We start from the raw sequence: 12312 nt of genomic DNA, 5'->3' as shown, positions 1-12312 counted from the left end.
ACGGCCATCTGCCCGTGCCTTCGCAGCCCGTGAGGGCCGCAGGCTCTGCAGCGCCGCTCCTGCTCCCACAGCCGGCCCGGAGCCTCAGGGCTGCCCCGCAGGCGCCGCGGCGGCAGCAGCGGCCTCAGGGCCCGGTCCGGGGCTCGATCTGCTCAGCCCGGGGGCAGAGCCACAGCAGGGGGGAAGGAGCTGAAGGAGCACCAGGGAGCCCGGGGAGAGACAGGCTGTGAGAAAAGGCTCTGCCTATAATTTTAACAGTTTTTATTAGCCTAAAACTATATACAACTAACTTAATAACTATATACAAGTAGAAAGTCAAGTTTCTTATGACAATTGTCACAGGCGTTTCTCGCTTTGGACAATATGTCCCAGGTCGAGCATTGGGCACTGAGTCCTTTCCAGCTGGCCAGGGGCTGTTGATGTCTGGCGGGGCTGCAGAGGCTGCTCGAGCCCTGGGGCCCATGAGACCTGTCGAGGAGCTGTGCCTGGCCGTGCTCTCCTGAGGCGGCAGGGCCTGGGCGTGAAGGGCAAGGGTGAGCCGCCACAGGTGCTGGCCCCAGCGCACCAGGACTCAAGCTCTTGTCCCACACTGGGCATGGCCATTCTCCCACGTTACTCCAGCTCCAAGCTCAGTTGCCCCATGTGCCAGTCCTCCTGCTCCATTCTGCCCCTTCTTTCTTGCCCTAGAAACAAAATACCCATGCCACATTACCCAGCTCTGTACACAGAGCCCTACTCATCCCCCAGCTGGCATCCTGCAGATAATCAGCCCCTGTCGTCACTGACCCCCTTGCCCTGACAGGCCATACCTGACGCATCCTGTGTCCTGATCGCCGTACGATGCTGGTCATTACGGCCCTTCGAGATGTGTCCATCACCGTGCAGCAGGGTCACACTGGGCTGAGGAGGAGAGGGCAGCTGGCTGCAATGCAGGGCCCAATCCAGCACACCCCAATAATCCAACTCAGGTCTCTCTGGAGACTGAGGGCACAGATTCCCCCTGGACAGTCAGCAATGCCATCAAGCCTCAGTCACCATTCTGTGTCCCCACCTTCATCACACCTACCTTGTGTACCAGGAGACGCTGCAGCTGTGCACTTGTATGTGGGGAAGCCTTGATGTTCTGCATCGTGGAGCTGCTGCTCTGATGGTCCCCAGAGCTCTGTGGCACACGGGGACACTGGCACAGACCAGCGGCCTCCTGTGGGATGGGACAGAGGACACTCAGTGCCCAGGCCTGTGGCATGCAGGGCATCACCCTGCTGTGCCAGGGAGGGCACTGGCAGTGCTGCCTGCAGGGGCATGTCCCTGCCAGCTCCTGTCCACCTGCTGCAGGAGCCCCAGGCCCATCCCACCAGGCTGCATCTGCTGGCTCTGTCCCCATGGCCACGTGTGCTGGCCATGGCACCAGGCAGGTCCCTGTGCACAGGACACCAACTGGCAGGAGCTGGGCTGTCCCAGCTGCAGGGATTGGTTTTGGGAACTCCTTTCACAGGAGGCACCCAATCCCTGTCTGTAGGATTGACGGGGATAGCACGGTCGGGACGAACGGAGACGAGAGATCTCTGAAGCCAGGTCATGGACAGTTTATTGCAAAGGGTGTGGGTGCAGGGCCCTGCTTGGAGCTGCCAGCCACAGCTCAGAGCAGGCCTGAGAGAAGAGAGGGGTAGAGAGGACGAGAGCATAAGAGAGTAAAAGGGGTATGAGGATAAAAGGCAAGAGCTAAGAGACAAGAGGTAAGAGTAAGAGGTAAGAGCTAAGAGCATAGAAAAGTAAGAGCTAAGTTCCCGTTACAATACAATAAATCATCTTCTGTGTTGAATATTCTTATTCTCACTTAACCAATCTAGTACAACATACAAATCCTATAGCACTTCCATACAGCCTATAAGAATCACTACATTACCATACTGTGCTACATTTTAAACCCTAAAAACTCCTCTTTGGAACCTTCTGCAAAGCTGGCAGGGTCTGCTCTGACCCTTGGACCTGCCTGCAAGCAGAGGGTCTTGTTTCATCAAAAGGGGATTACCTTCAGCCAGCCACACCATTGTTTTCCCGTTGTTCAGTAACTAAGGGATCTCGAAGCTTGCTTTCATTTCAATCTCACTTATAGTTTCCATATTCTCAAAATCTTTTGCCAGGCAATCATATTTATAAGGTTTTCCTGTTTCATCTTCCCCAACAGCCCTCCAAGCCTGAGCTCAGACTGCAAACAGATGCAGCTCATCAGATGTGCTTTCATCAGCCTTGGGACAGAGAGATGGGCCAGACAGGGCAGTGCAAGGCAAGGAATGCAAAAGCCCCCAGCCCTGGGGCAAGCACTGGCCCTCCACAGCTGCCCTCTGCTCCCCTGCCCTGCCCCGTCCCCCCAGGCTGCTCTGCCCCAGCCCAGGTGCAGAGCCCTCCTTGCTGTGTCAGGGCTGCTCTGCACCCCAGGCACTGGGGATGTTTCCTCAGGGCCCTCACCTTTGGCTGGGCGGTGGCTCCTTGCTGGGGGGCATGGGCTGCAAATACGGGAGTGTCTCGGGGTACCTGGGGAGGGCAGGAGTCACAGGTGTGTGACAGGAGACAAAGAACCTGTTCCTGTTGGAGGCAGCCCCCCCAAAGCCATGGGATTGTAGCCCATGGCATCCCGCTGCCTGTAGCCCTTGGGATGAGCCCCCACAGCCCCTGCTGATGGGCAGGGCTGCAGAGGGGGCTCCCCACATCAGCCCCTCCCAAGCAGACACTGTCCCCCTGTGCCAGCACAGCGGGTCACTGCTGGCACCCATCTCCCCCCATGCCAGCCCCGCTGCCCCCGAGGCACTGGTGCTACTCACTGGCCAGGAACCTGCACGCTGAGCATGCGGTCACAGGACAGGCACGAGAAAGGGACTGGCAGCTGCCTAAGGAGGGGGAGGGAAGAGGGCTGGCTGAGCTCCTGGGGCCACAGCCCTGCAGCACACAGGCAGCAGCTCCCTGCAGCAGCCAGCTGCTGGGCAGCTCACTGCACAGGGCCACGGCCATTGCAGGGTGAACCATGGGCTCTTGAGCCTGTTTCTCCCCATCCCCAAGGTGCTGGCTGATGCCAGGTGAAGGGCACAGGCACCCATGCCACCATCCCAAGCAGCCCCTGCAGCGCTTTCAGCACCTCTCTGGCACCAAAGCTCCCCCGTGTGCACGGCCAGGACGGCAGGGCACGACCCAGCTCAGGGCATGGTGTGTGACAGCCCTGCCTGGCAGGAGCAGTTGCCATCACTGTCCCCAAAGCCATCAGAATCTCCATTGCACTCACTTCTTAATCCCAGCAGCGTTTTCACGCAACAGCCTATCCTCGAGTTCCTCCATGTTCCTGTTCCAGGAATCCTCCCGGTGTTTACGGAAAGTCTTCAGCTCCAGGCGATCCAGCTGTGAACAGGTGCACAGCCTCAGCCAGCTGCTCCAGGATGTGACATGGAGCTCTCCAGGGAAAAGCCTGGAGGGGGATCCTCAGAGGGATGCTGTCTCAGGCTGTCAAGTCCCAAAGGTGCCAGTTCCTCGTGGTGGCGATGAGGTACCCCTCACCTTGTCTTCAATTGCATCGCTGAACTGCTGCTGGGTACTGTTCCAGTGCTGCTGCTGGCCTGAAATCTGGCTCTGCAACTCCTGCATCCTTTCATCCAGCTCCTCCATGTTCTCTTCACACTGGCTGCCATTGACTTTGCTATCCAAGGCAGCTTTGTCCGCCTTCCAGCAGAGGGGAAGGGCAGGAGAGCGGTGGGGAAAGGGATGAGGAACACCAGGCAGGGCCAGCGTGTGAGGGACAGAGGGAGGAGTGCTTCTGAGACAGAGTAGAAATTTTCCAGAGTAGAAATCCATTTTGATTTAGGTGAAATGTACATCTTGGAGTCTGTGGTTAGAAAACATAGCTATGTAGCCTGATTGCAAAGCCTAGGCTCAGGGAATCTGATTCAGTGAAGGACAGAGCTAAGGGGGGGACGGGACAGAGGGTGATAAAGAGAGACAGAGAGCCTGCTGTGAAAGCAGGTCAACCTGACCTAAGAATTCTTTCTGATAAAGAAGAACTAGTGGCAAATGTCACGCAAAATTTGTAAAAATGAATATGTATGAACCTATTGTGAAATCGTATGGATATGTATTTGAGAGGAGGATAAAAAGGGACCTGAAGTTCCCAGAGGTACGCATGCCTTTTAAGGAGAGTAATCTCTGCATGCATCCGGTGCTGTAATAATAAACACACCGGCTTTACAACTTACACAACGTTGTGGAGGTTTTGGCTATCTCTGCAAAACAGACCCCTTTTGGAGGTTTCCTCCCAAAATTTGCCCTAAGCCAGCACAAACAATCATGAAAATTTCACCAGTGGCATAATTTCCTGCTGGCAAATCTTGTGACAGAAGCTTGACCTTGTTCTCCATGAGACATTCTTGGGAAGAGAGACAGGAGAAGATTCCTGGAAAACTGAAACAGCTTTCCAGAAGTGAAATGAAAATGAATGAAATAATCCAAGATCTTTTCCTTTATCTCTATGCTCCCCTTTTCCATGTTGCACTACTTCTCCATCCCAGGAATTCCAGATGCACCGCACCTCTAAGATCGGTGACTTAGTGATTTTTAGACACTTGAAAATACCATGAGCCACACAGAGTTTTCCTTCCCCTGGTTCTACTGGAAGGCAACACTGGACATGTAAGTGCAGTGCTTGGGTCAGGTAGGAATCCTACAGCAAGGGAAGGTGGCCCGACAGTGTTTGCCCCTCAGCCAGGCCAATGCAGAGCAGCAAGCGAGGGGATTGCTGTGCCAGTGTGCAGGAGTGAGGGCTCTGCATCTGGGCTCACCGCTGCAAAGTTCCCGTGTTTGGACAGACTCAGGGGCTGTGCCCGGGGCGCGCGGGGCTCGAACGTGGGGCTCGTGGGGCGAGCGGGGAACGGACACGGGGACGAACGGCCCCGGTGCTTCAGTTGCAGCGGCGGCAGCGGCGGCAGCAGCAGTGGCGGCATCAGCAGCAGCAAAAGCAGATATTCGAGAGAACCCTTTCTCTTTCTCTCTTTCTTTCTCTGTGTCTCCCTTTCCCGCCGTCGGGCACCCTTCTCCCGGGGTCCCTTGCCCGGCGTCCCTCTCCTCTCCCCGCCTCCCTCTCCCCTGCCGGGCCGGGCCATGCCCCCGGCCCGCCCCCGGCCCCGGGCGGGGCTGCCCCGTGCCCGGCCCCGGCCGTCCCGCCGCGCTCTCGCCTCCGCCCGGCTCTGGCCGTACTGGCGGTGGCGCTGCTGGGCGGGCGTCAGTTCCTGGTGCGGGGGCGGCATCGCCGCCCTTCGGCTCCGCCTGGCCCGAGCCCGGCCCCGGCCCCGGCCCCGGCCCTGGCTCCTCCCGGGGCCCGCGGAGGACACAGGCGACGCTGCCGCTGCCGCCGCCTCCGCTGCGGCTTCCCCGGCCCGAGCTCGGCCGCTCGGCAGCGCGGCCGCCGGCCCCGAGCCGTCGGGGCCCGGGGCAGGTGGGGATGCCCGGCCTGGGCCGCTCGGGGCGCGCTCGGGGGCCGTTGCTGGACCCGGGCCGAGCGCTGACAGCCGCGTCTCGCCCGCAGGAAAGGCGCAGGAGGCCCTGCAGGAGCGGTACCGAGTGGGTTCGCTGCTGGGGCGCGGAGGCTTCGGCAGCGTCTTCGCGGCCACGCGGCTCTCGGACGGCGCCCCGGTGAGCGGCGGGGCCGGCGGCGGGCGGAGGGGGAGGAGGAGGAGAAGGGCGGAGGATGGGGCTGGGCAGGACGGGCGGCGAGCTGAGCCCGCTGCTCTCCCTCGCTCGCAGGTGGCCATCAAACGCGTGCCGCGGGATCGCATCCGGCACTGGGGCGAGCTGGTGAGTGAGCGGGGCCAGCGGCAGCAGCCGGGCCGGGCCGGGCGGCGAGGAGCCGGGGCCCGGCACGGTGGGAGCCGCCGGGAGCCTGCGGGGAGAGCGGGCGTGGGCTGAGCGGGGCGTGCAGAGCATCCCAGGCTGGCTGAGGGCTCCCAGAGCCCCGGAACGGCCTCAGCCCCACTGACGGCACCGCGCTCCTCCCGCAGCCCGACGGCAGCAGCGCGCCGCTGGAGATCGTGCTGCTGGCCAAGGTGTCCCGTGGCTGTGCCGCTGTCATTCAGCTCCTGGAGTGGCTCGAGCTCCCCGACAGCTTCCTGCTGGTGCTGGAGCGTCCGGAGCGGTGCCAGGAGCTCTCGGGTTTCCTGGCGGAGCGGGGTTTCCTGCCGGAGGAGGAGGCGCGGGCGCTGTTCCGCCAGGTGCTGGAGGCCGTGCGGCACTGCACCGCCTGCGGGGTCCTGCACAGGGACATCAAGCCCGAGAACATCCTGCTCGACCTGGCCAGCGGGCAGCTGAAACTGATCGACTTTGGCTGTGGCGCCTTCCTCCAAGACACAGCCTACACCCAGTTTGCAGGTGAGCCCTCGCAGGGGATGCTCCTGGGCATCTCATGGCCCAGCCTGGGTGCAGCACTGGGGCTTCCCCCTATTGCAGCCGGGATGGGATTGATGCTGGAGCCGAGTTGATTTGGGTGGGGTGTGAGGGGGGGCAGCTGCCAGCCCTGCCGACAGCCTTCAGCACCCACTGTGGCCTGGGCTGGGGCTGGAGCTGGGGCAGCCAGCCCGACACAAACCCCCATGGGGGTAGCAGAGAGGGGGGTCTGACCCCGTGCCCCGGATGGTTTGGTGTGCAGGCAAGGAAGGGCTTGGACTGCTCCACTCCCCTTGTTTGCCTTGGCTTATTAACATTTTTGGGGGCCATACAGGTGGGGAGGAGAGTGGGTTTTCTCCACCAGTGGGTGGGTTTTTCCTTTGTGTGTCATGGTTGGGCCTTCCCAGGGTTTCTGCTGCCCTCTTCCAGCACCAGTGGCTTCTTTTCCAGCCCCGAGTTTGTACACAAGTCCCAGGTGCTGGTGAGAGGGCAGCGCTCACCCCGTGTGCCTCTGGGGCAGCCCCCACATGGCCAGGGATGCTGGGGCCAGGCTCTGGGAGCAGCAGCATCCCCCTGCTGAGCTGTGTCTGTGTTCCACAGGAACCCTGTCCTACAGCCCACCAGAGTGGATCCAGCACCAACGCTACCACGGCGAGGCAGCGACGATCTGGTCCCTGGGCCTCCTGCTGTGCCACCTGGTCATGGGCAAGCACCCGTTCAGGAGGGGCCAGGAGATCATCCGGGGGCGGATCTTGTTCCCACGATGGCTTTCTCAAGGTGGATCCTCATCTCTGGGCACGGGGGGAATCCCAGTGCTGGGAGACAGCATCGGGCTCGTGGGCATCCCGCTCTGGCAGCTGCTGAGGAGGTGGCACAGGTCCTGCTCTCCTGCTCTCCTCCAAACAGAGCATCCATGGGGAAGTTTAGGCCCAGCTCTGGGCACACCCAGCATGGCCTGGGCACGGGAACAGGGGGACAACTTCTCCAGCTGACTGGTGATTTCTGGTTTCTCTCCCCAGAGTGCCAGGATATCATTAAGAGGTGTTTGTCCATGCAACCCTCGGACAGGCCATCCTTAGAAGAGCTTTTCTGTCATCCTTGGGTGCAGGGTGTTCCTCTGCCCTAGAAGATGGGAGAGATCCACATGCACAGTTGGATCCAGGGGCCTGGCAGGTACCAGCTCCACACATCTCTTGGCACTCAGTGGCAAAGCAAACCAGGCTGGTTTTGTGCTGCCTGTAGCTCTGAGCAGGGGTCAGCAGAAGGGAACACGCAGCTCTTGAGCTGGAGCTGAGCTGGAGACCAGGTGTGGCAAGCACTGGTGGCCACCATCCCCCCTGGTTTGGTTTGTCTGGTTCATGGATGGCTGGGGTCCTGGGCAGAGCCCTGACAGCCTGGTCTGGCCCCAGGGAAGGAGAAGGAGCCCCTGGAGAAGCTGTACCAGGCAGGGCTGCTGCTGGAGACACCAAGGACAAGCTCAAGGGTGACAATCTCTTCCTCGGCCTGGCCAGCTGAAGATGATGGACTTGGATTCTGGCACCTTCTTCAAAGCCAGGCTCCAGGCCCAATTTGCAGGTGAGTCCACAGGCAGGGGGATGCTCCCAGATCTGGTCCTGGCACGGCCTGGCCAGGCACCAAAGGTTCCCCCTTTGCTGGGGCAGATGCAATGAATTCTTCAGTTGCTGCCCAGCTGCTTTTTGGCTCTGGGCAGCTGCTGAGGGCTGGATGTGCCGTGGCTGGCTGCAGGCTGGGCACATGTCCTGCCCTCCTGCTCTGCTGCCAAAGGCAGCAGGGATGGGCAGCTCTGGGCACAGCTCTGGGCACAGCCAGCATGGCCTGGGCCCCGCAGGCCTTGGCACAAGGGCACAGGAGCCCTCAGCTGACGGGCGGTTTCTGCTTTCTCTCCTTGCAGCCGGGCTCTGCGGCTGCTGAGGCTGCTCTGGGCTCTGCCAGGGCTCTGCTGGGCTCAGCCTTGGGCCCAGCTGGGCTGGCTCTGCCCTCACATTGCTCTGACAGCTCTGCATCAGACGAGCCCGTTACGAGCACAGCGCCTGAGCTTTCTGCTTTGGCAGTGAGTGAGACTCTGCTGCAGGCCCAGAGATTGCAGCTGGGGACACACATCCAATTGGCAAGGACCCAAACTCTCCACAGTCCCAGCTGAACACCTGGATCTGCACAGGCTGTTTTGTCTGTCCCATTCTTCCTTCTTGATTGGCTGGAATTGTGCAGTTGCACTTTCTTCCTCCTCTAGCAGTGCCACGAGTGGGCCAAAGCTGGCGAGTGGGCCGTGCTCCTGAGGCAGTGCAGTCTGGAGCTGGTGGATGGAGAATTGCCCTTCTGCACTGCCAAACCAGAGCAAAAAGCTGTCAGTGGGACTTTGTGTCTTTAAGAAACCCCTGACAGTTTCAACAGGAATGTGCAGCTCATTAACTGAGGGTGAGAAGGAAGGGCATCTTCTAAAGGATTTGGGGTTTGACAGAGTTTCCATTCCCAGTCCTGCTTGGAGGTGGCAGGGCACAAAGCAATTTCCCATTGCTTCACCCACAATTTAACAATGTTGGAAACAACCTCAAAAACTTTTCAAAAACGGGTGCTGAGGTCAGCAAGATGGATCCATGCCATCAGCACATTTACAATATAAATAACTGAGTTCTCTTTTTAAAATAATTCACTTCTTAATGCAAAGAATGTAACTTTGCATTTATGTTTTGTTATTTTCACTAACATTATGTTATGTTTTTTCACTAACACTTGGATTTTATTCTTATCTTTTACAATTTACCTATTTTTTTCCCTTTTTCTTTTTTCTTCCTTTAAATAGAAAACATGTCCTATCAAAGGAATGTCCTTTGCTCCTGGTTCCCGTGTGGAGCAGCTCCCTTCCTGCTGGCTGAGCTGCTCAGGCAGAGCCCGGCAGCTCCTGGCCCTGCAGGGCTGAGGCTTTTCCCCGTTGCTGGGCACAGACTGATGGAGCAGCACTGCTGAACACGGGCACACAGAGGGACCAGGAGCAGCTGCCTTTGCCCACCTGAGGCTCCAGGGCCCAAACTCTGAGCAGCCAGGGCTGGAAGAGACTGGCAGGATCTGATCCCTGACTCTGGGCCAGGGCTGCACAAATGACCCCACAGCAGCAGCAGCAGCAGCAGCAGCAGATGGAGCTGACTTTCAGCACAGCCCTGCCCCTGTTCCCTCCCATGTGCAGCGGTGTCACAGCAGCCTGAGGCACCTGGGAGCCCCCAGTGCCAGCAGGGACTTGAGATGGCAGCCCTGGGCTCCTGGAGGCTGTGCAAGGAACGGAGCTGGGCACTCCCTGTCCATGCGGAGCTTGCAGATGGAAAAGGCTGCTGTGCTCAGGCAGCTCCAAGGGCACAGAAAGGAGGCTCTGGAGCACTGGATCTGTGCCAGTGCCACAGTCCTGGGCAGCAGCCAGCCAGCCCTGGGGGAACAGAGGGCACAGCACGAGGGACAGAAGCAGGCAAGGGCAGAGACTGGAGAGAGCCAGAGCCAGGAGCAGGAACAGCTGCTCCATTGCACTCTTGGAGAAAGCTCTTGGCTGGTTCCAAGCGCTGAAAGGCGTGAAGGGCAGAGAGGAGGCCACAGCAAACAATGCTCCTGTTTGCACAGCCTCCCCTCTCCGTGTCCCAGAAGGAATTGCATGGACTGTGTTCTTCTCTCCGAGTCGTCTCGTTCAGCATGAGCAGCTCAGCACCAGGAGCTGAAGGAGCTGAAGCATCAGGCCACAGGAGCTGGGCAAGAGGAGACTTTCTGAGCAAATGAATGCTGCTAACATGGACCCAGCTGAATGCAGTGGATAGAATCATGGAATCACAGAATCCTTTCTGTTGGAAAAGCCCTCTGAGCTCACCCAGTGCAGCCGCTCAGCCAGCAGTGCCAAGCCCAGCACTAAAGCACGTCCCTGAAGTGCCAAGGCCTGGACAGCAGCCCTGAGTGAGGCCTGAACAGCAGGCCCTGAGCCCAAGGTGGCCTCTGGATGAACCTTCCAAGCAAAGGTTATCTTTGTATCTGCTCCCTGATGAAATATGCATGGTCATTAGCACTGTGATAGATGTAGCCACTCCTTAGTGAAACGTGTATTGACCTTTGTGTATTTAGAAGCCAGACAAGGCCATGAAATCTGACATCTGGCCTTGTTTGGGGCTGAATGGTCAAAGTCACCTCCCTTGGCTCCTCCTGGGGCCCTGGCCAGGCTTTGGGAGGGACCCAAGAGAGGATGAAAGCAGATGTTGCCACACTAGCAGTGCTGTCAGTTTGTCCATTCAGCACTGTCAGAGCTGGGCCCTCTCCCAGCGGGGTTGGAGCCTCAGCTGGGGCTGGAGGCACCTGCAGGAATTGCCAGTGCCCAGGAGTGGCTCTGCAGCCCTTGGCTGTGACAGCTTCCCCAGCTGCTGTGTGGGTCTGGGGGATGGTAAAGGCTGAGGGTAACTGGGGCTGGATCTTTCTCAATCACTGCAGGCAATCTTTGGTGGGGATGGTTGGGTGCATTGCTGAGCTGCTCCTGTTGTGATTCTTTGCTGCTTTGAGCTGCAGGAAATGACACCGATTCCTTCAGTTGGAGTCTGTGCCTTTGGTGCTGACCCTGCCCACTGGCACAAAAAAACTGGCACAGTCTGGCCAGATCCCAACAAAATGTCATTTGTTCAATGTCAATGTGAGGAATCAGTGCCATCAGAAATTCCCAGATGGGAAGCCCTTCCCTGGAGTTCCCTGGCTCTGGAGTGGGCTGAGGTCGGAGCCCCGTGGGAGCAGTGGGGCAGTCAGGTAAAAGAGGCTGAACCCCTGGATGGCTTCAAATGCATCCAAAAATTGCACATGGAAAAGGAAAAGAACTTGTGGGCTTGGGAAGATGGGGGTGAACTTTGTTAATGACACTTTGGAAACAGCACCAACAGAAGGAAAAATTGTTGTTGTCACTCCCACACGGAGTGACAGAAGGTTTCATTCTTGAGCTCAGGTTCATTTGTGCTAGTGATATAATTATAATGATAATATTAATAATAACAAATTAATCGTAATACTTATATGTAATATAACACAATAATTTATATTTTTATCTATGTAATTAAAAATTGATACTATTAAATAAGGCCGACAGTACTAATATGTCAGCTTTAGCTGCTCACTGTGACACTAAATACTCTACAGAAAAGGACTGCCCAAGACCCAAATGTCAGTGGTAAACTTTGTGAACTCTATACAAGGCATAAAGGAGGAAGGGATGAAATTGGCTATTTCTATAGGATTTGCTGATACTGTGATGCAGAATGCTTTTTCTATTACTGTGAGAAATGCAGTGATTAAGACTGCTGGGTTTTTCATATCCCAGACAAACCACAAGCTGCAGGATTGGTTGAATGGGTGAAGGGGTTGTTAAAAGAGCAGTTGAAAAAATGAGGAGATGGGAACCTGTCCCCATGGAGAACCCATCTCCCAGATGTGCTCCATGCCCTTAACAATGGCCCACTGGGGAAATGGAAACCCCTGGCTGTGCATGGCTGCACCCAATTCACATTAATGAACTAAATCAATTATTAGAAGAAGTAAGAAGTGATGCTGTTAAAATATCCAACAGCACATCCTGCGAGCTCCAACAAACACAAATGGGGCTCTGCAGAACTGCACGGCCTTGGATTATCTGCTTGCTGGCCAGGGAGGATCCTGGGCTATTCCAGGACAGGAATGTTGCAGGAATGTCTATCAGTGCTGGGTTTGAGGTCCATCAATCAGGAATCACCTCAATAGAAAGATCAGTAGAAGAGAGGCAGAAAGAAGAAAATTCCTCATGGTGGGATTGGCTCCCAAATTGGAGGCTGCTGTGAAATGCATTTGTGGCAGTCACTGCAATCATTGCATTGTGAGCACTTGGTGTGTTATGAT

General features: G+C 57.4%; 1 protein-coding gene across 1 annotated transcript; it reads left to right on the top strand.

Moving 5' to 3' along the window:
- Nucleotides 1-3530: 3530 nt before the first annotated feature.
- On the top strand, nucleotides 3531-7543 carry LOC143692699 (serine/threonine-protein kinase pim-1-like). The gene is made up of 6 exons (XM_077172942.1): nucleotides 3531-3535; nucleotides 5436-5670; nucleotides 5782-5832; nucleotides 6036-6402; nucleotides 7018-7194; nucleotides 7437-7543. Exons 1-6 carry the CDS (start codon nucleotides 3531-3533, stop codon nucleotides 7541-7543), a joined length of 942 nt encoding a protein of 313 aa, XP_077029057.1.
- The last annotated feature ends 4769 nt before the right edge of the window (nucleotides 7544-12312 follow it).

Source organism: Agelaius phoeniceus (genome assembly GCF_051311805.1).
Source record: "Agelaius phoeniceus isolate bAgePho1 chromosome W unlocalized genomic scaffold, bAgePho1.hap1 SUPER_W_unloc_2, whole genome shotgun sequence".
Taxonomy (NCBI): domain Eukaryota; kingdom Metazoa; phylum Chordata; class Aves; order Passeriformes; family Icteridae; genus Agelaius; species Agelaius phoeniceus.
This window is presented reverse-complemented; position numbering and strand designations above follow the sequence as displayed.

Coding starts and splice junctions, on each gene's coding strand:
- LOC143692699 (XM_077172942.1), top strand. Junction 5,671..5,781: donor GGCTCTCGGACGGCGCCCCG/GTGAGCGGCGGG, acceptor CCTCGCTCGCAG/GTGGCCATCAAACGCGTGCC. Junction 5,833..6,035: donor TCCGGCACTGGGGCGAGCTG/GTGAGTGAGCGG, acceptor CTCCTCCCGCAG/CCCGACGGCAGCAGCGCGCC.